Source organism: Tupaia chinensis, unplaced genomic scaffold (genome assembly GCF_000334495.1).
Source record: "Tupaia chinensis unplaced genomic scaffold, TupChi_1.0 Scaffold000126_2, whole genome shotgun sequence".
Taxonomy (NCBI): domain Eukaryota; kingdom Metazoa; phylum Chordata; class Mammalia; order Scandentia; family Tupaiidae; genus Tupaia; species Tupaia belangeri.
Window position 1 is genome coordinate 681,110 of NW_006159594.1, and position 25,240 is coordinate 706,349.

A 25,240-nucleotide genomic window follows, 5' to 3' on the forward strand; every position below is an offset into this window, starting at 1 on the left:
GGTTCCCAGTAGCAAGTTTTTCACTAATAAAGAGCTTAGCACACAGGACTGAAGGGGAAAAGAGGATTTTGATACAAAAATTTAAAAAAACAGCCAGAGGCATAGGAAGGAGTGGCATGGAGATTTTAATTTGGAAGAAAAAGGTTACACTTAATAGAAGGCAGAGGTCATGTTAGCAGACGTTCATTACAAAGTTGTTCTGACACGGAGTGAGGGAATTCCTCTGGGCGCTCCACCAGCATACCAAATCAGGGTGGGTAGTAGGTACCAATCTGAAGAAAATCCATGTGTCCAATAAGCTGCCATATCTCAAGAACTCTCATCCAGGGGAAATCAAAAAGTGAACCTAAAAGAAAGAACCAGAAAAGTAAAATGTCTTATGATACTGCAGATAGGGCCCCAAATCCTTTCATCTAAACCTTAAACAAGGACAGTAGGGGGTTCCTAAACTCAGGACTGTAAGCTGAGCTAGAATAACCACATGAAGCAAATCTTTTTCTCAGCACATTTTATGAAAATAGTATCCATAAAAATTAATGTTCAAACCTGAATTCTGAGCACACTAAGGCAAAACTGACTACAAATGGGGTTCTAACTCCAGCTCTCTCATCAGCTACATAACTTTATATCGGTCACTCTCACTCCCTGGCCCACTAATTCTTTGAGGTGAGACTGCATTTAAGTTTGAAGATCTTTTCTAGAGCTAGAACGTTTATAAAGCACTGATTTACAGTTTTTTGTTTTGTTTTAGGTTTTTGCTATAGGGCATGAGCATTCACTGGAGAGAGACAGAAACAGTGGGAGAAAAAGTGAGAACACCCCCACAGTGGGGATGGCCACACTGCAATCCCTTACCCTCCACTCTCCTCCTGGGATTATGGGCGCACGCGCGTACATGCTCCCAGCATGGTTTTCAAGCCTCCAGGTACAGGACTCAAACCATAGTCAGCCATGTGGGAGACCAGCACCTTAACCACCATGCCACGTGCTGCCCCCCACCCCGATTTCCAGTTTTTTGTTTGTTTGTTTTTGGGGGGTTTTTGGAGAGGTTTTTCGCTATAGGGCGCGTGCGCTCACCAGACAGACAAGAGAGAGACATAGAGACAGAAAGCGAGAAATCACCCCCCAGGGGGGATGGTCACGCCGCAATCCCTTCTCCTCCATTCTCCTCTCGGGATCTTGGGCACACACGCACACGCACCCAGCGTGAGTTTTAAGCCACCAGGTCCGGGACGTGAACCGCGGTCAACTACGTGGGAGTCCAGCGACATAGCCATTACGCTAACTGCTGGTTCCCCCAATTTCCAGTTTTGTAGAAATAGAGAGAAGGATTCAAGACAGTAGAGAAAACTTGCCAAGCTCAGACTGAACAAAAGACCAAAAGAGAAGAAACGATTAGTTTCCACTTTAGATAAGGTTATTTTTGGCAAAGAGAGGGTGGAAAATAACTTCAGAAATGGCTGAACTGCTTGCTGCCAGAGCCAGATGGTACTAGGATCTGTAGGTTGTCAGATGGCGCTCTCCCTCCAAAACACGGGCAACCTTTCGAGACCTAGAAGTAGAGCTTCCCACCTGGTAGATGCCTACATGGGTACGGCCAGAAATTGACCTGTTGGCCCTCAGGGTTCCAAAGTCTCTCACCATAAGCAGCCAATTTTCCCACAGTTTGCCATAAAAATACTGTAATTTTCTATGTATGCCGTAACTTGAAGAAAGTTATGACCTTATTCTGTGTATTGATTCTAACATCAGAGCTTAAAGGAAACGTTTTTAACTTCTAGCTAGAATGCTTTTTCCCTCACTAATGATGGTATTTAGACAAATGCTACCTAGTTGTAAAGCACTCCTCTATCATTGGAACTGTTACAAATGTAAAAGAAATAGCAAAAACAGGGAGTAAAATATATTCATAGTGCCAAACGAGAACAAACATTAAAACTCAAATACTCATTCCACCAAATTCCTTAAAGCAAAGTCTCTGGTAATAGAATATGAACCTCAGTTCTAACGGCCAAGGTGAGAGCAAGCTAGAGCAAAAGGCCATGTCTGTGAACAACACCTTCACACGTTTAGATTTTTTAAATCCTAGTTTAGTCCAAAGTCAAATATCAAGGCCCTACGCTATTAAGACATTTAAGTCTAAGGCAGTGAAGCTGAACCATATAGAAGGTAAAAAGGACTCCTAAAAACAAATCTCTTTGATAGTGGTTTTCGGCAAATCCTGTTTACAAAAATCTGCTCCCTGTTTTAAGGCAAAGATATATTTTACCGGACACTATTCTGAAAGCAGAGGTTCTAGGATTTTTTTGAAATGTTAGCTCAACAAAATTAGATTATTCAATAGCTCAGAAGAATGGTTTCAACTGTTAACCAGGGGATAAAGGTTTTGAAAAACTCATAAAATCTCCTCCCCTGATATAGAGACATGCAAAATGGAAGACCCCTACTGAGAAAAGTTAGCATGACTTATTCAGTCTATTTCCCCCACGCAGAAAAGACAGCGCCACTGGTCTGTTCTAATCATCTTAAAAGAAAACCAGGCACAACACAAAGAATTGCTAAAAATAATTACACTCTGTATAGTTAGAAAAGATAATGCCAGGCAGGGTCATTTCCATTTGGAATCTGCATTCTTCTCCAGTACCAACTCTATTCAGACGTATCTATCCACTGGATAGATATGCTCAAATACTGATTTTCCTTCATATCCATCTCATCCTGGATCCTGATCACCTGAATGAAACTGAAATTAGAGATAACGTGAATCAAGGTTCAGACTGCAGAAATTCCAGGTTCACAGCCTGATTTGAATCACTACAATTTTAGGAGATACTGATCATTATTTCTAAAAATGAAAGGCACTTTATGATCAGCTTGTCTAATCCTCTCATTTTAGAGATGAGGAAACTGTAACCTGAGATACGACAGATCTGTCCAAAGTTATACTCTCCAACTTCACAGCCACTAGCTACAAGTGACTACTTAAACTTAACAAAATTAAAACCAGGTCAGCCAAAGTAGCAGAGGGATAATGCAATGCTCCACAATGCTGAAGCCACGGGTATGTCCTAGGTTTGCACCTGAGGTCTCCATGTACATGTCAGGCACTCGTGTGTGGCCACATATCCAGGATGGCTGAGGCTGGAAGTGGACTGTGGCATAAAGACCCTGTTGGGGCTGTCTGTCTGTCTCACGAAGGAAACAAATGAATAAACTTTCAAAAATTCTATTCTAAAATCACTTAGCTGTATTTCAAATGTTCAGTGATATGTGGCTGCTAGTTACTACATGGGCAGTGCAGGCCCAGAATGTTTCCAAGCTGCCCAAGGTTCTGATCTGCATTTCTCTTGGACTACATTAAGAACGGATTTGCAGGGACCAGCAGTTAGTATAATGGCTATGTCGCTGGACTCCCATGTAGTCGACCATGATTTGCGTCCCGGACCCGGTGGCTTAAAACTCACGCCGGGCGTGTGTGTGTGCATGCCCAAGACCCCGAGAGGAGAATGGAGGAGAAGGGACTGCAGCGTGGTCATCCCCCCTGGGGGGTGATTCCTCGCTTTCTGTCTCTCTGTCTCTGTCTGTCTGGCAAGTACACGCGCCCTATGGCAAAAACCTCTCCAAAAGAAAACAAAATAGAAGAATGGATTTGCAGAAACATTTGAGATAGCCTGGCTTCATCCTTTCTTGTCAATCTCTCCTAAATGTTTCCTATTTAAAAAAGAAAAGCAGGACATCCCGGGATTTGGGTGGCTGGACCCCACATGGCCAACTATATAATTTGAGTCCCAGACCCAGAGGCTTGAGAAACACATCAGGCACATGTGTGTACACGCCCAAAGTCCCAAAAGGAAGGCAAGATAGAAATGGGATTGCAACACAACCATCCCCCATGGAGATTTTTTCTCATCCTCCCTCCCTCCCTCCCTCTCTCTCTCTCTCTCTCTCTCTCTGTCTCTCTCTCTCTCTGTCTCTCTCACCGTCTCTCTAGCCAGAGCACATGCCCGCTGGCAAAATTTTAAAAAAAGAAAAGAAAAGCAGGCCAACTCCATAGTCCAGCAGTTAAGCACTGTACAGAGGGAACCAGATCCCACATGGCTGACTGTAGTTCAAATCACAGCCCTGGAGGCTTGAAAACACACCAGGCATGTGCACATGTGCCCAGGATCCAAGAGGAGAAATGGAGGAAAAAGCACTCCAGCATGACTAGGCCCCACTGGAGAGTGCACATGCTTTCTTTCTCTCTCTGTGGCATGCACACATATGCCTTCTAGCAATTCTTTTTTTTAATTCTAAAAGGAAGTTTAATTTTTAAAAAATTTTGCCAGAGGGCACATGTACCCACCAGAGAGAGAAAAAGAACAGAGCAGAGGGAGAACGCACTCCCACAAAGGAAATGATCATGCAGTAATCCCTTCTCCTCATTTCTCCATCCTGTCAGAATCCTGGGCATGCATGCAAATAGTGTGGCACATTTCTCACGTCATCAGATCCAGGATTCAAACAATAGGGTGGGCCATGTGGGATCCAGCTGCCTTAAACCATCAGGTCGCAGAACTGGCCCACGAGTTTAATATTTTTAATGAAAACTTTCTAACACGTGGTTATATCATCATCCAAAGACCTTGAACATAATAAAGAGGAAGAATATAGAAGTGTGGAATTCAAATGCCTATTACCACATTCCTACTTAGTCACCTACTATTAGGTCATTGGGAAAGTCATGATGTGTTTTTCTATGCAAAAATGTATCATGACTTTCCCAACGACCCAACAGTTCCAAAGGCCTAGATCAATCAATTGAAATTTTACCAATGCTTAATTACTTCTGGTGCCAAACAGTGACACTACTACTTGTCTACTTCTATCATAGGATGAGTGGCAGGAATCACATGAATTACTTGTATGTAGAAATATATGTAGAATGCATGTGAATCCTGTAAGCCTGGTGATGTGATAACAGTAAAACATCATACAAACGCTTAGTTTTGTAAAAGAAATTATACAAATATTGTGCATCTTGCTATGAACAGTCACACTTTCAACTTTTTGCCTCCTGTGAATAAATGATGGAATCTGGAAACAGATTAAAAGGAACCACCAAAGAGGGAGGCAGACTCACCACAGGATCCGTAAGAATTATATAACCCTTTCAAACACAAAATAGGACCTTATGAGTTAGATTACTGAGAGGCTTTAATAACTTCAAGAGACTTTGGTGAATATCCAGGCCAAAAGGGAAACTGAGGCTTCGAGATAAGCTTATTTCTCCATTTAACTAGTTTTCAAAGCCAAGTCTGTAACTCAAGTTTCCTGACTTCTCATTTCATGCTCCTTCCTACCCCACTGCTCAGCCTCTCACAGGAATCTTCCCCTGGGCTTTTTCTTTCACATAGTTTGGGAACCTAGTAATTAGTGAGACAGCTATTTTTCTTGCATCTGAAAAGTATTTATTCATGCATACGCTCATTCAACAAACACAAGTTGACTGTTAGCTCTGTGCTAAGCCCTGAGGTCCCTACTCTCTGGGAACCTGAGAGCCCAATGGGAGAGACACAGAAGTGAATGAACAGTTTCCTAACAATGTGATAAATACAGTATTAGAGGTATCCACAGTGGCTCCTGAGAACCCAGAGAAGAGGTTTTCATATAACCTGGGGGTAGGGCTGACTTGGAATAGAAATCATTTGAGCTGGAAGGACGGAGAATATAATAAGGCAGAGAGTTTGGGCAGCAATGAAGTTTATATACACAAAGCTACTTGATATTCACCCACCCACCTCTGATAGCCGTAAATGGACCAAATATAAAATAGAGTTCTGTCATCAATTAGTTTTTTTTTTTTCAGTAAATAAGCAGGATTTGAGGTTTTAAGAATAACAGGTAACAGGGATGAGCAGTTGACGAAATGGCTATGTCACCAGACTCCCATGTAATTGACTTAGGTTCGAGTCCCGGACCAGTGGCTTAAACTCACACCAGGCACCTGTGCGTGTGTGCCCAAGATCCCAAGAGAAGAATGGAGAAGAGGGGATTGCAGTGTGGCCATCCGCCTGGGGGGTGATTTCTTGCTTTCTGTCTCTCTGTCCCTGTCTTTTTGGCAAGCACACATGCCCTATAGCAAAAACCTCTAAAATAAATAAATAAATAAGAGTAACAGGTAAAGAATTTCACCTTCTAACCAGGGGAGAATGAACTGGAAAAACACGCTGTGCCTAGCTCAGGAAATACACAAATTTTCTACAAATTTAGGACAATTTCCTTTTGGAGAACTTATTTTGCAGTTGGATCAAATTCAATATAAGGTAGAAATGTCAAAGAGAAAATAAAATTAACTGTTGGGTCATCGGAAAGCCATGACGCATTTTTCTGTTTTTCTATGCAAAAATGCGTCACGACTTTTCCAAGGACCCAATAAATAGTCCCAACCCCAACAAAAAATTAAAGATTCATGCCAGGGGAAAGTCATCGTTAAGCACAATAAAAGGTCTAGAGCAAACCATTTAAAAGGAAGCTCCTAACAAGATAGGAGAAATCTGAGGGTCTAGACACACAAAGTCAGTCTTTCCTCTGTTAACAAAACCCTGGAACTACTTTACAGTCCCATGCCCTTTGGGTCCCTACCTTGACACTGCCCACTTCTGGCCAAATGTAAAACAACCCCGACCCAGCATCTAAACCCACCTGGACCTCTGCTGCCCCCCTACGACTGGAGAGAAACTAGGTTTTATCACAAATATACCAGTGGCTTCTTCCTCAATCTCAATTCAAGCTTTTTAAGTACAGTGCATTCTCTCCATTAAGACATTACAATCCACTAGGTGGCAGCAGTGCTTAAAGAATAACATTTATTAGATTCCCTTCCAGAGGTAATTTTCTAGATTACTATACTTTAACTGAAGAATTTGAAGAGCCAACACAATTGCATGTTTGTAAACAGTACTGCCTGTCAGAGTGAAAATATTCTGCCCAGCGCTGTAGTCCTCTTGTTTTAGCTAGGATTAACACTACAAATTTACAAAGATCTGTGGGAAAATGGTCTCCCCTTTAGAAACAAAACACTAACAAGATTTTAGCACAAGCATCTGGCAAACTATCTCCCAGGGGCTGAGCACAAGTCCAGGCTTGGGTTTGTCCCTCCGTGCCCAGCACACCTTTCCCCTGACCCAGGCCCAAGGTATCTGGAACTCTCCCCCCGACACCTAAACTAGGATTTTTTTTTTTTTTAAGAATTTACAATGGAAAAAGAAAATATAGAAAGTATGTAAATTTTTAAAATACACAAATCTAAGTTTTTGTGTCATGCATTTATGTAAAAAAAAAAAAAAAAAACCTTTCAGAAACTACTTATTTTATGTGTGCACAGATTCCTGAAGTCTTGAAAGCTCACTAGGAGCATTGCTTCACATTTTCATTTTTAATAATAATCAAAAAAATATCATGGATCCACTCTTAACTACCTGGACTGCTACATATAATCTTTATTGCAAACAGAACAGTTAATATTTTCTTTTTTCTTTTGAGAGGTTTTTGCTATAGGATACATGCATTCACCAGAGACACCAAAAGCAGGAAATCACACACCTTGGAGGGGTGGCCACACCACATTCCCTTCTCCTCCACTCTCCTCTCAGGATTCTGGGCACACATGCACATGCATCCAGTGTGAGTTTCAAGCTGCCAGGTCCAGGACTCAAATCGCAGCCAACCATGTGGGAATCCAGTGCCTTAACCACTATGCCACCTGCTGGCCCCTACAATATTTTTCTTTATTCATGATAGAGTTTCTGTAGGCATATGAGAGAGAAAGAGAGAGAAGCAAAGAGAGATAAGCACCCTCCACAGGGTCTGTTCACACCAAAATCTCCTTCCTCCTGCCCTACAGTTCGTCAGATCTTGGGTACTCTCATACATGCCTGGCAGGTTTCAGGCTGACATAGCCAAGAATTCAAACCACAAGTCACCACCTGGGATCTGACTCCTCTTATTTTTTTTAAAGAATTAATTTTATACAATTTTTTTAAAGAATTCATTTTAAAGAATTTAATTTTATTTACTAATTCATTTATTTTTCAATTTGACCAAAGAGACACACACAGAGAGGGAAAGTGAGAAAGCAAGCCACCATCCAGGACTCAAACTGTGGTCGACCATGTGGGAGTGTCCAGCGCCTTAACCACCACGCCACCTGCTGCTCTCCCAGCTTCTCTTACACAGCACATTACCACTGAACCGTGGAGCAGCCTGACAAAGCAACTTTTATCACAGGTTTTCCCAAACTGCCATCTGAGGCAAGTCGCAAAGAGAACACAGTCTGAAGTTTGGAATAGGTTATATTACTAGATCTAGGCTAAACATTAAGTTAGTCTTAACTGAACAAAACTGCCATAAGGAAGTTCAAGTCTTGGGCCAGCTCCAGGGCACAGCAATAATACACTTCTCAAGAGAAGCCAGATCCGACATGGCTACTGCAGTTCAAATCACCAGCCCGGTCAGCCTGGAATATACTGGGTATGTGCACAAGTCCCCAGGCTCCAGCAAGCTGGAGGAGTAAAAGAAGAGGATCGCAGTACGACCAGATCTGAGAAGGCTGATCATCTCTCTATCTGTCTCACTCTCACATTCACACACATATACTCTATCATGAATAAAGAAAAAAATTTATTTTTAGCAAAAAGAAGTTCAGGGCCAACTTGATATAGCACAGCAGGTTACGTGCTGTGTATAAAAAGTCAGATCCCTCATGGATGACCACAGTTCAACCTCCAGCTCTGGAAGCTTGAAAAACACACTGGGCACATGTGGGTGGCACACCCAACATCCTAATAGGATACAGAAATGGCAGAAAAAGGACTGCAGTGTGACCATGCCCACTATGTGCTTTCCCTCTCTGTCTAGCGAACACATGCACCTCTGGCAATTAACAAAGTTTGACTCTCACAGTACCAGAAAGGAACTGGGAATGGAGAGAGATTCAGGGAGAATTTCACCTAAATCTGTAACATTTAGTCTTCAATTATCTAAATTTGGGGCTGGTGGGTAGCATGGTGGTTAAGGGCACTGGACTCCCACATGGTTGACCATGATTCAAGTCCCAGACCTGGAGGCTTGCATTCTCTCTCTCACTCACTCACTCACCCTCACTCTGTCCTTCTCTGGTCAAATAAAAATTAATTAATAAAAAAAAAATACCTCCATTAAATCTTAAAAAAAAAAAACTGTAAATTCCAAGTAACGGACACATGGGTGTTTCTTATCTTATTACCTATACTTTTTAGATGGTCATAATAAAAGCAAAATAAAAAGGTAATACGGTATGGGCAATGATAAAATACCTATAGTTATCTTTTTAAATGCAATTCTTTAACTTTGTGATTGACAAAAAACCTATATAGTAAACAACCTTGAGGAAAAATAGGGTATAAAGATAGTTTAAAATTGGATGGCTTATAAGATTTATTTATTTATTTGTTGTAGGTTTTTGCCATAAGACGCTTACACTAGCCAGAGACAAAGAGACACTGAGAGAGAAAGTGAGAAATTACCCCCCAGAGGGGATGGCCACGCTGCAATCCATTCTCCATTCTCCTCCTGGGATTTTGGTCACGCATTCCCACACACCCAGAGTAATTTTCAATCTGCTGGGTCCAGGACTCAAACTGTTGTCAGCAACGTGGGAGTCCAGTGCCGTAACCACTTTGCTACCTGTTGGCACCAGACATTTCTAATTTCTAACAAAGCTCTCTGAACCCTCAGTTCCTCATCAACACATGGGAATAGCAAGCCTACTCATGTCAAGTTATTCTGAAAACAAAATGAGATCTAGAAAGAGAAGTACTTAAAGCATGGTATACAGTGAGCACTCGGTATCTGTTTCTTCCTTATTTATCCTTGAATTTTTGTTTTTTTATCAATACCATTCCTTTTGATCTGCCTTTTTCAGAGTTACTACTGGTTTCAAAAATCACATTCAAACTGGTGCAAGATCAGTTACACTACAGATTTTTTTTTTTTTAATATCCAACTCTTTTTTTGTTTGTGTTTTTTAGGCTTTTGTCATAGGGTGCATAGGCTTACCACAGACAGAGACAGAGACAGAGAGAGGTAAAGTGAGAAATCACTCCCCAGGGAGACAGCCACACCACAATCACCTCTCCACCTCTCTTCCATTCTCCTCCTGGGATGCTGGGCATTCATGTACACACACCTAGCATGACTCTCAAGGTGCCAGGTCCAGGACTCAAACCGTGGTCAGCCATGTGAGAACCAAGCACCTCAACCACCACGCCACCTGCTTGCTGGCCCCTATACCCAACTCTTAACCTAGTTGGAAAACATGGCAAATTATTTTGTTCTACCTTCTGAGTTAGTAGATAAATAATGCAAACTCACTTAGAAACTTTTTTTGTTCAGATTTTTTCTTTATTCATGATAGAGCATAAGCTCACACAAAAGAGAGATAAGCACCCTCCACAGTGTCTAGTCACGCAATCCCCTTCCACCAGTCCCCTAGCCTATAGAATCTTGACCACTCCCAGTTTGTTTCAGGCTGACCAGGCTGAGGATTCCAACCGTGATTACCAAGTAAGATCCAGCTTCTCCTGAGCAGCACGTTACTACTACACCATAGAACCGGCCCCTGAAAACTGTTTTAAAAGTGTTTTGGCAGGGACCAGCAGATGGCATAATGGTTATGTCACTGGACTCCCATGTAGTCAACTGCAATTCGAGTCCCGGACCTGGTGTCCTGAAATTCACGCCAGGTGCATGTGTGGGCATGCATGTGTGCGTGCATGCCCAAAATCCCAAGAGGAGAATGGAGGAGTAAGGACTGCAGCGTGGCCATCCCCCCAGGGGGTGATTTCTCACATTCTGTTTATCTTCTCTCTCTCTCTCTCTCTCTCTCTCTCTCTCTCTCTCTCTCCAGCAAGCGCACATGCCCTACAGCGAAAATCTCTGTAACAAAATAAAAAGTGTTTTGGCATACCTTAGACATAGCTGTGTTAGAAGTAGCACATTAAAGAGGCAAATAAATGTATATAATTAAGAAATAAAAAATGAGAGCAGGACTGTATAATATATGTCAAATGAAGGATCTCTTTGAAAAACCCTCTGGGCAATCCCCCAGAGAGAAGGATTTTTCTATGAACACTCTCTATAGGAAGATTTAACACTGCAATCTGGAACTAGACGATTTTGCTGTACCTCAGGCCCATAATTCCCCAGCTGAACAGGTGGTCCCAGGTTGTTAATATCGTCTGCAGAACCTAGTTTCTGCTGAGCCTGCTATTTTGTCTCTGCTTTTGTCATAATTTTGAAATACTAAAGCTCTCTGCAGCAGAATCCTCCTCCAATCACAACTGTAAGAAATAATTTTCCATGATTTGATATCTCCCTGAGCCTAGAGACCATCCTTGAAATGTTTGCTCTGTCCCCTTCCTAAGTACACATCATGACTCATCTGGAAAAAGGGAACTTCAGAAATCTAGAGTAAGCCAATCAGAAGACCTTTGACTTTCCTAGCAGTCTCTATCTGAGAGCCACAGTGACCCATGGTATTTGCAAGCATAAGGTCAATGTTGGTTGGTCAGTTTTCCAGCTGTACTCAATGTTATCCACTGGCCACAGTTAACTGGTAACTGGGAATTGCCATTATCCACAGGTCAGATAACTCAGCTGTTGCACCTGCTCTTAGATGGTACAGTCACACCCTACTCTAAACTTTCACAGCTCTCTGTACAGATCTTTAGTGAAGCTCTAACTATGCTATATTTTAACCATTAAGTATAAATGTCTCCTACCCACTACACATCATTCACTTCCTGCAAGCAGAAGCCACGCTGTATTTTTCTTTGTATGCCAAGTAATAAGGCATTGATTAGTACATAGTAAAGGAGGGAGGGAAGAGAACAACTTGAGTCTTTTTTCTTTTTAAGATTTTTGCCATAGGGTGCCTGCATTCCCAGAGAAAGACAAGAGAGGGAAAGAAAGAAATCACTCCCCGAGGGAGAGGGGGACAGCCACACTGCAATCCCTTTTCCTTTATTCTTCCCTCAGGATTTTAGGTGCACACACATAAACACACACACACACACCCCTGGCTGTGTTTTTCAAGCCACCAGTCCAGGACTCGAACCATGGAGTCTACCATATGGGACCTATTGCCTTAACCACTATACCTACTGCTGGCACAAGAACAACTCAAGTCTTAACCAGGTCTCTATAAGGTTAAAGTATACTAGAATAGTAGAACAAAGTGGTTCTCAAACTTTGTCACTGAAATAAACCATCTCTGCCAACTTATCCTTACCAAAAATGAAACCTCACCTGAACAGAACTGTTTCTGAGACAATATCAAAAGCAAGGATTTATATAACATTTAAGTAATTGATTCATTCAAGGCAGAAAATGAAATACAGTCATTGTCACACTATTACATGCATTTTGCACATAGCTGCCCTAAGTCTTGTGTTAGATTTCTGCTAATTAGTATAGCTTCCCAAGTAGTGATAGAAAGAGGTCCAGCCTGGGATATTCTTCTCTCAGATAGGATATATTTCCTAGGGTTCTCTCTTCTCTACCACCAGTTAACGGCAACATTAAGTTTTGTAGTGCAAAGGCAAAGAAACAGGTGCATGTAGTCATCAGTAAGCTACAGGGGTACTGAGGGAGCACTAGGCCAAAAGCCCCATTGGAATTAGGCACTACCCAGCAACCACTTAACTATGTGACTAGAGAAAACCACTGGAATTTCTGGGACTGTTTTCTCATATAACAGCGACAGTGTTGACACAGTTTGGAAAATATCCATGTACGTATTAGAGCTTTAAGATTTTGTTGGGAGGGAGGGATACAGGGGAAGACACAGCACATATAAAGGAAAGGCCTGGCAGAGAAAGCCTTTCATTTTCTGTCACCAACGGCAGTGCTGGAAGCTACATGGCCAACCACAGGTTCGGATCTCCAGCCTGGTCAACCTGAAAGATTCCAGGCATATACACACAAACTCAAGATCCTAACAAGCTAGAAAGATAGGGAAACTGGATCATTGCATGAGATCCTGTTGGAAATGCTTGCCCCCCCTTCTTTCTCATTTGTGCATACACATGCTATCATGAGTAAAACAAACATTAAAAAAAAAACAAAGTGAATCCAACTCTCTTCTGTTGTATAGACCAGGATTCTATATAATATGGGGGAAAAAAACGGCTCTACTGCTAAAAAAGGGAAAATAACAAGTGAACCAAACAGCATTCCATCTGATATTTTAGTCTTTTCCCCATTAATCCAATTTTTTCATTTACTTCTACTTCAGGACACATATTAGCAAATGCCATAGTCATTCTTTCAACATACACAGGAGGCATATCAGGTGTAAGTGCTATGGTGGGTACTCTGAGGACAAGAACCAGCTTTTCAAGTCATCTGAGCGCAAAATAAGAAAAAATAATCAAAGAGCAAATCTAAAGGCCAAACCTACAATTTATGTGTCTTCTAAAGTCTCTGAGTTATCTTCATGGAGTTACTGGTGCAGAAATGAATAAATTAGCTATATCCAAACACTCATTCTGCTATCTTAATGATGTGCAGAACAGTGAGAAAACAGTGACCAAGAGCAGAAGTGATGAATCATAATGATATAAATGCTTACTTTGCAGACCAATGAAAAATTCTGCAAACATCTTATAGGCAGTGTGGGATCCTTGCCAACCATGGTCAAAACCAGCCCCACCCAATTTCTCTCCCTAAAATCAACACTATGAGACAAGATCTATGAGCATCACTTACATTCTTTCAGTCTCCTACTCCTCAATTAAATGGGAAAGATTCAGCCAACAAAGTTCATGACGACGAGGTGAAGGATGGTGCTGGCAAAGAGAAAATCAGCAAAGGCTCGCTCTGGAGAGATGCCTTGGAAATCCGCCTTGTTCTGTGGGTTGATTTGTATTCTCAGGCAAACTGTACAAAAAGCAAAACGCAAAAATGATTATCTAGAAGTATAAAGAAGTATGACTGCTAATGAACATACATAAACCCTATAACCCAACAATTCTACTCTAACAGAAAGGAGTGCATGTGAGACTCAAAAGGCATGTGTGGAAATGATCCCCATGAAGGCACCAAACTAGAAACTATCTAAATGTCTATCAACAGTAAAACAGATAAATCATGGCATATTTCCAAAAAAAAAAAACTAGATGGCAATAAAAAAAGAACTGCTATACACAAAATGGATGAATGTCACAAATATGTTGAGCAACATAGTTCAGATATAATAAGTACATGATTGTACAAAGTTTTAAACTAGGTAAAATCAATCTATTATAGTACAAGTCAGGATAGCAGTTTTTCTTTCTTTTTTAATAATTATTTTAACTTTATTTATTATTATTATTAATTATATTTCAATTGGACCAGAGAGAAAGGAAAAGTGAGAAAAGAAGCCACCAGGTCCAGGACTTGAACCGTGGTCAGCCATGTGGGAGTACATTACCCTTAACTACCATACCACCTGCTGGCCCCCGTGGTTTTTCTTTAATAAGGGGAAGAGTGACTGGAAAGATGAAAGGAGGCTTCTGGGGTGCTGGTAATGTTCCATGTCATGACCTAGGTGGTAATTAGTTGGGTGAATTTAAAAATTCATCAAGTTGGGACCAGCAGTTGACATAATGGCCATGTCCCTGGACTCCCATGTAGCTGACCGTGGTTCAAGTCCCAGACCCAGTGGCTTAAACTCACATCAAATATGTGTGTGCCCAAGATCCCGAAAGGAGAAAGGGGGAGAAGGGACTGCGGCATGGCCATCCCTGCTGGGGGGTGATTTCTCACTTTCTGTCTCTCTGTTTCTCTTTCTGGCAAGCGCACATGCCCTGTAGCAAAAACCTCTTTAAAAAATTTCATCACGTCGTACACTTAAGTTTTGTGCTCCCAGCTGTTAAAGGAAAGCCAAAGGAAGAAAGTTCTTCTCTTAGTTATACTAAAAACCAAAAGCTTATTCAGAGGAAAAAATAATCCAAAAAGTCCTCAGAGCTCTCTTATCTCCTGACTTAAAGGTGTCTAAAACTACCAGGAGAGGGGGAATGTGCTTGAGGCGGTAATAAGGGGCTAGGCTGAGTGATAAAAAGTGATAAAAACATAATTGCTTTATAATACACTATAAATAATGGATGGTTGAGATTACATGTATAACATGCTTATCCACCAGGACCTCAGAGTTGTAAATTATCTTTAATCTCAAAGTTCCAGCAGTTGCTCTTTTCAAAAAAGAGCAGGAGACCGAGACCAAAGCTATATAACGTTTAACAGAACTCTCCACTGCCACTTTCAATACCCTTGAAGATTCTAACCTGATATAGTAGCAACAGTCTCCACTGATATGAAAAGGAAGCTCTAGGAGTACACTTTTCCAAAATATCTTTATGTCTGTAATAAATTATTACATCACTTTAAAAAACTCAAATTTGCTGCAGGCTAGCATCTACTCCATCACTAACGAAGGCAACAAATTCTGAAAGGTCAGAAAACTACCAGTTGAGTTCTCTAGAGTCCATCACCATGGCAACAGTTTTCATTATACTTAAGCATATAAACACATGGACATAAGACTGATCTTTTCAGGCATCCAGATCCTTCAAAACATGAAGGACACTGACTGAAGCAAGGGCAACCAATTAAAATCCTGCTGTGGAAAGTATAGATTGGTCCATCCACTTGGGAGAGTAACTGACAATATCCATTAGTATTTTTAATGTTTCTGCCTTTTGACTAAGGAATTTATCTCATAGAACAAAGACATTCTAACAGCATGTTTGTAAAAATTTTAAAAAATGGATATAGTTCAAATTTCCTCAAGGGGATTAGTTAAATTACACTATAAACAGAGAAATCCCTTGCAAGCATTCAAAATAAATTCTCTATATATTAACAATAAAGAGGCCTCCTATGAAAAGATAAAAGTGAAAAAATCCCCTCAAAATTATTTTATTTCACATTCCTCATTTTAAAATATTTGTGTGTATGTGTGTGATGACATATGTAATTATCTTGTCATTTGTTTTAGTTGGAATCTAGAAAAACAATCTGGAGAAATAGATACCAAGCTATTAACAATGGTAACTGGGATGGTGAAAAGACAGTAGAGTGTTCAAGGAAATATGAAGGAACAAAGAAAACACTCTCCATGAAGGGGGATAAGGCAACACACTGATGCTATAGTTACCATGTTCACACCACAGAGAAGGAAAACACCTTAGAGGCCATTAAGACCAACACCCCATCTGGAATACAAAATGCCCAGAATAGTAGTAAGGTGTGGACATACTGGGGAAGGCTTTATAAACCACCTGGAACCACTCCCAAGTATACTTACCTGATCAGCCCCCCACCCCCACTGCCCAAGGAGAATTACAAACCTTCCAGAGCCTGGGTCACTGGTAAGGGTGTCACATGGCGCAGATGCATTAGGGACAAAAAAGGCAAAATAATGCCTATTCCAAAATGTCCCTCCATTCTCAAAATATTCCTTCAGTCTCTCCCTGTGCACTTTCAAAGATGGAAATTGACCACCTCTTGAGGCAGTCTGTTCCAGTTTAGCAGTTCTAATTTAATCTATCTCCTTATATTTTCATTCATTTAACAAAATACTTACTAAGAATCTACTATATGCCATGCATCATTCTAGGTGCTGAGAACACATAGAACAAGACAGACAAGGGTCTAGTTCCCAAGGAACTTACATTCCTATGGAGAAAAACATACGATAAATAAGTAAATAAAGAAATATTGGGTAGTGATAGTGCTATAAAAAAGTCTATTATTTTATTTTAATAAAAAAGAGTTAACTGAGAAGCTATTTTTAATTCAATGATCACAGGAGGCCTCTTTGAGAAGGTGCTATTAAAAACCAACTTTTGAAAGATAAAGCAACAACCATATAAAAATACAGGAATAGAGTATCCCAGATGGTAAGAATAATCTTGACATGTTCCACGTATAACAAGGTCAGATAAACCAGACTATGATGATTAAAGGTCAGATAAAGGCCAAATCTTGGGGGGGGTTAGTTCTAAGTGCAATAGAACAGTACTTCAGAGTTTGGAACAGGTGAGTCAAAGTCTTGATTTACATGTTTTAAGGTTGCTAGAACAGTAACACTGAAAAATGGTTTGCAGGGTGAAAGAACAAACAGCAACTGCCCAGGAGCTGAAGTAAAAGGCCATAGCAGTAAAAATGGGCAGAACTGAAGAAATAGAGGCTATATTTTGGAGAGGGCAGAGTATACTGATGAAATGGGCATGGGAGATAAGAGAAATAAAAAGGCCAGGGGAACCTCCTAAATTTTTGGCTTCAACAACTCAACCAATGTTGACATCATACACTGACTGGTGATAGGGGAGAAGGCAAGGCAGAAAGGCTCAATTGGGGACATGTTAAGTATCTGAAGGTACATATCAGATATCAAGTGGAGATGTCAAGGTGACAACTGGATTGATTCATTCAGAATTCTGAGGACAGTCAAACTAAAAATAGAATATGGTAGTTACAGGTATATAGATGTCATGTAAATTCACATACAAAGTGAAGGGATCTAGAACCATGCTCTCTGCGAGGCACCCAGCACAAACAGCAGGAAGGAAAACCCAATAAAACAAGAAGAGATAAAGCAGGAGAGTTGCCACCATGGCTTCGAGAAGAAGGTATTTCAAGCAGAAAGTAGCAGCCCACTATGTTAAATGCTGAACGGTGGGTCCAGACCAGGCGCAGTGGTAAAATTCGACACTCTGCAAGGCAATTCCTCAAAGGAAGGTTTCTGAATCAAGTCCAAAGACCTCCTTGGGTATATCAGGTATCTGCCTATGACCCAGAGTTGCTGAAAGCTAGGAATGAACCACAGTGTGAAGACCCTGTTAGAGATGCTATGTATGTCCCTCTCTGTGTTTCTCTTGCTCATGGAAGAAATAAGTAATCACTTTTTTAATTCAAAAAAAGAATCGTTAAATGTTGCTGAGCAGTAAGGTAAGGTGAGACAGAAGACCATTAAGTTTTTGTTTGTTTGTTTGTTTGTTTTTAAGAGGTTTTTGCTACAGGGTGCATGGGCTCGCCAGAAAGACAGAGAGACAGAAAGTGAGAAATCACCCCCCGGGGGGATGGCCACATAGCAATCCCTTCTCCTCCATTCTCCTCTCGAGATCACGCGTGCACACACACCTGGCATGAATTTAAGCCACCGGGTCCAGGACTCAAACCGCAGTCAGCTACATGGGAGTCCAGCAACATAGCCAATATGCTAACTGCTGGTCCCGAAGACCACTAAGTTTAACAACATGATGAGAGTAGACACCACCACTAAGAGTGGGTTATGGAGTGAATGCAAAGTGAGAAAAAAGAAACAGTAACTATTCTTTCAAAAAATTCTGTCATGATGAAGAAATGGGATGGGAGCTAGAGAAATATCTGGGTCAGACGGACTGTTTTTAACTGGACAATATTAAAGGATGTTTTTATGACAGGAATGATCCAGTAGAGAGAAATTAATGATGCAGAATAGAGGAATAATTGCAGAAGCTGAGCCCCTGAGTGAGCAAGAGAAGACAGTCCTCTGCCCAAGTGAAGGAGTTGGGTTTTGGCAGAAAAGGGACACATTATTCATAAGAGAAATATCCACGTTATAGTGGTAAGTAAATCAGAGAATATAGGTATAGGAAGAGGTAGGTTGCTATGATTCGGTGGTGAGAAGACAAAAGGATTCCTGTCTACTTCTATTTATTCATTGAAAACAATAAAAGTGAGATCATCAATTGAGAAAAAGGAAACTAAACTATAGAGAATAAAGTTATGAAGCATATTTGGGGACGATAATAGGGGAGCATTGCACAAGAACACTGGGCAGGTTGGATACCCACTGTGTTTTTATCTCGCTAATAATTCTCTATCACCACAATATCTGAGAGTGATAATTCGACTGTGCTTCACAGTTGAATCTCTACCACCTTGGCAGAGAACTTGGAACACACTTGCTCGGTATTCCTTAAACTATTATATGCAAGCTCACAACTTAACATATTCAGTATTAAGCACTGAAGACATAGAAATGAAAAGACAACTCCTGTGTTCAAGAGCTCACTTTCCTTGGGACCAGCAATTGGCATAATGGCTATGTTGCTGGACTCCCATGTAGTCGACCGTGGTTCGAGTCCCGGACCCAGTGGCTTAAACTCACGCCGGGCGCGTATATATGTGTGCCCAAGATCCCAAAAGAATGGGGAAGGGATTGCAGCGTGGCCATCCCCCTGAGGGGGTGACTTCTGGCTGTCTCTCTGTCTCTGTCTTTCTGGAGAGCACATGCGCCCTATAGCAAAAACCTATTAAAAATGGGGGGGAAAAAAGAGCTCACCTTCCAGAGAGAAGATAGACATGCAAACAAACACACCACAGTAAAAAAAATGCCATAGCTCTCTCCTTCTCTCCCACATACATACACACACACCTAAAGTACTTTCTGGACACACATATACACACAAGGTAAAACAGGAATAGAGGAGAAAGACTTGAATCTGCTGGGAGAGTCAGGGAAGGATTCCCAAAGGACCTAACACTTGAGAAGTCCAAGTAAAGTGAAGGAATTCTGAAGACAGTCAACCAAAGGTAAAAGAGCTTGAGACATCAAAAAATGTTCAGGGACTAAGTAGCTCATTAATGCCAGAGCAGGCACCAGATGGTGGCACAGCCGTAATGTAACTGGACCCACTTGGGAAAGGTCCTGAGTTCATGTCCTGGACCTCCATAAGCAAACCAAGGGGCACATGTACATGCCAGTGATCCGAGTTGGCTAAGACTAGGGGTGGATCAGAGCAGGAGAACCACGTTGGAGGGTATCTATCTGTCTCTCTCTCACTCATGGAAGAAACAAATAAGTAAACTTTACCAAATAATAATAATGGTGGAGTGGAACCAGCAGATAGCATAATGATTGCTGGACTCTCACATAGTTGACTGAGGTTCAAGTCCCAGACCCAGTGGCCTAAAACTCACACCGGGCATGTGTACATGTATGCCCAAAATCCCAAGAGGAGAATAGAGAAGGGAATGGCATGGCCATCCCTTCCAGGGAGGTAATTTCTTGCTTTCTATCTTTCTGTCTCTCCAGCAATCACATGTACCCTATAGCAAAAATCTCTCTAAAAAAATAAAAAATAAAAAACTAATGCTGCGGGGCCATCAGGTAGCAAGGTGGTTAAGGGCACTGGACTCCGGCATGACCGACTGCGGTTAGAGTCCCAGACCTGGTGGCTTGCTTTCTCACTTTCTCTCTCTTTCTCCGACTCTGGTCAAATTAAAATAAATAAATAAATAAATAAATAGTCCAATAAAATCATTCTTTAAAAAATAAAACTAAGACTGCAGCATGAAGTATAGAGCAGACAGAGGCAAGAGATGAAGCTATAGATTCTGATGAGGCCAGGGACAGCAGTTGACATGGTGGTTAAGAGTGCTGGACTCCCACATGGCCGACCATGGTTTGAGTCCCAGACATGGATGCATGCTTGCTTTCTCACTTTCTCTCTCTCTCTCTCTGTCCCTCTCTGGTCAAATTAAAAAGATAAATAAATAAATAAATAACATTAAATAAATAATTCTTTAAAAAAAAGCCAATGAGGCCAAATCAAGAAAGAACTATTGACAGAATGCCATAAAAGAAAATCACTTTGGGACTCACAGACAAATTTATGTAAGGAATGACACAATCATATTTGTAAGCCAAATCAAGTCTGTAAACATAGTGAAGATGGACGGGAAGGAGAGTGACTAAAGGTTGGAAGGCCACGAGGGAGGATTTCAGTAATCTAAATTAAAAAAACAAAAACAAAAACAAAAACGGACAGCCTGAGTCAAAGGATAAAAAGTTACCAATGGATATGAAAGATATTTAGAAACAAGACTATCAGCATAAGGGTAGCAAACTTCTAATCTCCTGGATATCAGTTATGACAGACATTATTAATAGGATCGACAAATCTAACGGATAATTCCAAAAGAAATGCTGGGAACCAGCAGGTGGTGTGGTGGTTAAAGCACTGGACTCCCACAAGGCCAAGCATGGAAGTCCCAGACTAAGCAGCTTGAAATTCACACTGGGCATGTGTGCATGCATGCCCAAAATCCCAGGAGAAGGGAGAAGGGACTATGTCATGGCCATTCCGCCATGGTGATTTCTCACTTTCCCTATCACTGTCTTTCTCTCTGTCTCTTCCAGCAAGAACACACATTCTATAGCAAAACCCTGACAAAATTAAAATTGAAAAATAAGGCGCAAAAAAAAAGAAAGAAATTCTGGACCCCAGTCCACACAGCCCAATAGCTCCTATAAGACAGAAAACATTCTGGACCAGGCCTCTTTGCCTTTTTTGCTAATCTGTTCAACTTTATTTTTTATTATTATTATTATTATTATTATTTTAAATTTGACCAGAGAGACAGAAAGTGAGAAGGCAAGCCACCAGGTCCAGGACTTGAATCATGATTGGCCCTGTGGGAGTCCAGAGCCACAACCACCACACGACCTCTGTTTCAGATTTGTAAACTAGGAAGCACAAGACTTTTTTTAAAGAGATTTTTGCTATAGGGCATGTGTGCTCACCAGAGAGACAGAAAGCGAGAAATCACCCCCAGGGGGTATCACCATGCCACTATTCCTTCTCCTCCAATCTCCTCTCAGGATTTTGGGCACTCACACACATGTGCTGGGCATGAGTTTCAAGCCACCAGACCCAGGACTCAAAAACCACAGTCAGCTACGTGGGCGTTAATGGACATAACCATTACACCATCTGCTGGTCCCAAACACAATACTATTTTTAAAAGGCAAAATTGTCTCATATAGCTTAGAGAACAGAATAGACCAACGTTTTGAAATAACTTAAGAACTGATTTCAAGAGCAAAGACTTATGTCAAGGACAATCTTATTTTCTACTTAGCTCTCCTTCATGTTAGGTCGTCGGGAAAGTCACATTGTTCTGTTTTTCTATGCAAAAATGCATCATGACTTCCCCGTGACTCATCAGCACTTACATGAGCAGAAATTTTAGCTAGGTAAAAAGGAAACTAGAAGAGTTACCAAATCTGGAATGTTACTCTAAAATATACAGATGTCCCTCCCTCTCTAAGGATATCTAACAGCAAGATAGTGAGCTGCTAAAGATGTTTGAAATTTGCCTAACAGAAGAAAAATATTCTATTTCTGAGTTCCTTTTTAAGCCTACTGTATTATACACTATGTTGATCCAAAAAAAAATTCTCCATGGCAATTTTCTACCTGTGGCTCCTTCTTGAAATCCTAAGTCTCCTAGCCATGAGAGAACAGAAGAAAACAAACCATTTTCATATCATCAAGCCCAAATAACACAGGCTTTTGAAAGTGTCTAACATTCTAAATAAAAGTGTATTGATCAATATCTAAAGAACATACGCAAAATTAACAAATTCAGAGGGAATGGAAGAATAAGGACTACCAGAAAGAAATTAGGAAAGACCTATAAAGTTTTCCCTAATTCATCCTACATGCTAACACCAATTTTAAGTTTCTTCTTACTTAAAACAAATAAATAAGAAAAAATATGGTCAGATAAAGGCATAGCAATGCTCTGTAAGACAATCACATGTGGGAAAGTTTGCAGTTCAAATTCAGAGGATTCAGGACCTCCCTGAGCACACCAGTCACACACTTGCCCGTGTTGGTGGAGGGGCTATGAGTACTCAGACAGGTCTCGGGATGCACACCTGAAACCCTCCCACATGGGTTAGCCTAACAGAGCATCACGTATTAACAATGCGTCCTTTTCTAATCCCAAAGTCACTCTTAATCCTATGGATTTGTGAAGTCTAAGTGATTTAAGCATGGAGAAAGCTTATGTTTTTAAATTAGCTTTCAGATCCCACCCTATTCCTATTTTTTCAGACCTAGAGACAAAACATCAAACAAAATTACTGATTCTCATCAAGGTTCCTTCCTTTTTTTTTTTTTTTTTTTGAGAGGTTTTCGCTATAGGGCGTGTGCACTTGCCAGACAGACAGACATAGAGACAGAAAGCGAGAAATCACCCCCCAGGGGGGATGGTCACACTGCAATCCCTTCTCCTCCATTCTCCTCTCGGGATCTTGGGCACGCACGCACACGCGCCCAGCGTGAGTTTTAAGCCACCAGGTTCGGGACGCGAACCGCGGTCGACTATGTGGGAGTCCAGCGACATAGCCATTACGCTAACTGCTGGTTCCCATCAAGGTTCCTTCTTGATGAAGAGCACTGCCTAATAAAATTCTTAGTCATGAACAGTACTAGGGCAGGGGAAAGGAGTGTACACAGAGGAAAGAGGGAAGTCTATCTATCTAATGATGGGAGCATATCCTGAGAGCTAGGATGCTGCCACGGGGAACTGGATCCTAGTCATCAAGAATAAAACTCAAAGATGATTAATTAAATAATCAACAAGCTAACTGCAACTCCAGATCAGGCTAGTATAGAAGGCTTTAGGTCCCTATTTAAATTTTCATTAGCTGAAGTATTTATGGTATGTCTGAACTAGCAATGTGAATGTATAAAAAGCATTGTACAGATCTGTATCTTTAAGCAGGGTATCAATGTAAATGAAATTTCCAGACAATTCTACAGCTGTATTTTTCTATGCCCCAACTAGACTAGTCTTTGAGGATAAGGATGCACCTGATGCATCTCCAATGGTTTTACATCATATCCTATTCAAAGTACAATTAATGGCCTGATTGGTGATGGTCACATTGAAGAGAAAATATGACCTCCAGAATGTTTTCTAAGTCAAACAGCAAGCACAGTCCATGCAGTGGCCACCTATAAACTGGACTGTGTAACTCTCCCTCCACCAAGCCTGTTCTCAGTATTCATTAAATCCCTGGGCAAGAAAGGTCAGATTTTTGGCAAAAATTTATGGGGTCAGTTCTCATTAAATATGGCAAACCACCGGTCACAAATGCACAAAAGCAGAAGGAAAATAAAGCTAACATAGAATTATGTGAATTAAAACTGAGTTAAGGAAAGTGACTAGCAACTTCTTTCACTATAAATAAGTAGGAGCAGCTAAAAGCTAAAATCTTGGAAAGGGTGATTCAATAAGTAAAACATCTACGTTACCTTCCTTATATGTTTCCCAAAGTTAGTAATGCCTAGGCCAAGGTGGTTAAGGGTTGGGTTTTTCATTCTGAAAGCTACCATCTTTAAAGTTGTGTAAAGCTAAGTGTAAGTTGGAAGAACGGAGTTGTCTTAGACAAAAATGAACTGAACTGGAAACTCGGGCAGCAGCACGAAAGTGGTTTCACTGGATTTTAATTCCAGCTTCCCAGCAACCGTCTGGAATTAGGCATGTAACAACCTTTTGGGCCTCAATTTCCCCATTCACAAATGGGGGCAATGCAGACTTTCCTCGTGATCTCACGGGACAGCGGCCGGATATATAATAAAATAGAGAAGGCTACTGTGAGAACAAAAGCAGCTCGCCAAAGTTACACATCACTATCGCCATTACTTAGACTCATTACCCGCCAGGATGAAGCTCCCCACACAGGAGATGAAGCCCGAGAGGAAAGAGTTGAAGGGGAAGGTCCCCACGAGGAGACAGTAACCGAACTGCAGCGCCCCGGTCAGCAGTATATACAGCAGATACGCGTCCAGCAACTTCAGACGCTGCGGAGTGGAGCTCAAGTACTCTTCTAAAAACCTCGAGATGACCGATACTACTGAGGCGGACATGACTACTCGCTCGTCGCTCCGGTCCGGGTTCCTAAGCTTCCTAGGGAATCCAACGGCGCCGCCGGATGGAGTCTTTGCGCGTGCGCGTCGCTGTGGCCCAGTTCCGCCTTCCCTAGCGTGCCAACGTGCGCAGGCGGGTTGGCCGGCCCAGCCGCGTAGTAGCTGATGCGCAGGCGCAAACTGCCTCAACCGGCTGCAAACTACAGCCAGGAAAAGTTAATGCGTCTGCGCGCTGAATCTATCAATGAGCTGGAGACGTGGCCTCTTTTTGTCCTATTTCCGCATTTCTGTTGGTGACGCCCCCAGTTACGATGGCAACAAACAAACGTGGAAGGAAAAGGGGGAGAGGTTTAACCGCGGGCAGTGGGTAACTACACAGTGGGTTCCGGCCTATTTTGGTCCTTCCACGTCCTTGGTGACAGTTTGGATCTGCTTTGGGGCAATGCCTTGCACTCTAGCGGTTC

The 25,240-nt window shown here is 41.5% G+C and overlaps 1 protein-coding gene across 1 annotated transcript; it reads right to left on the reverse strand.

The window, feature by feature from the left end:
* Positions 1–105: 105 nt before the first annotated feature.
* DAD1 (defender against cell death 1) lies at positions 106–24,860 on the reverse strand. Its single transcript, XM_006144478.3, has 3 exons — positions 24,566–24,860; positions 13,789–13,959; positions 106–346 (listed from the first exon to the last, which is right to left on the reverse strand). Exons 1-2 carry the CDS (start codon positions 24,774–24,776, stop codon positions 13,829–13,831), a joined length of 342 nt encoding a protein of 113 aa, XP_006144540.1. The 5' UTR covers positions 24,777–24,860; the 3' UTR covers positions 106–346; positions 13,789–13,828.
* Positions 24,861–25,240: the final 380 nt, after the last annotated feature.

Bases quoted from the DNA above. Each gene is read 5' to 3' on its own strand.
- DAD1 (XM_006144478.3), bottom strand. From the start codon at position 24,776: ATGTCCGCCTCAGTAGTATCGGTCATCTCGAGGTTTTTAGAAGAGTAC. The intron at 13,960-24,565 runs GTAATGAGTCTA...CTTTTTGTACAG, and splicing joins GGGGAGCTTCATCCTGGCGG to TTTGCCTGAGAATACAAATC.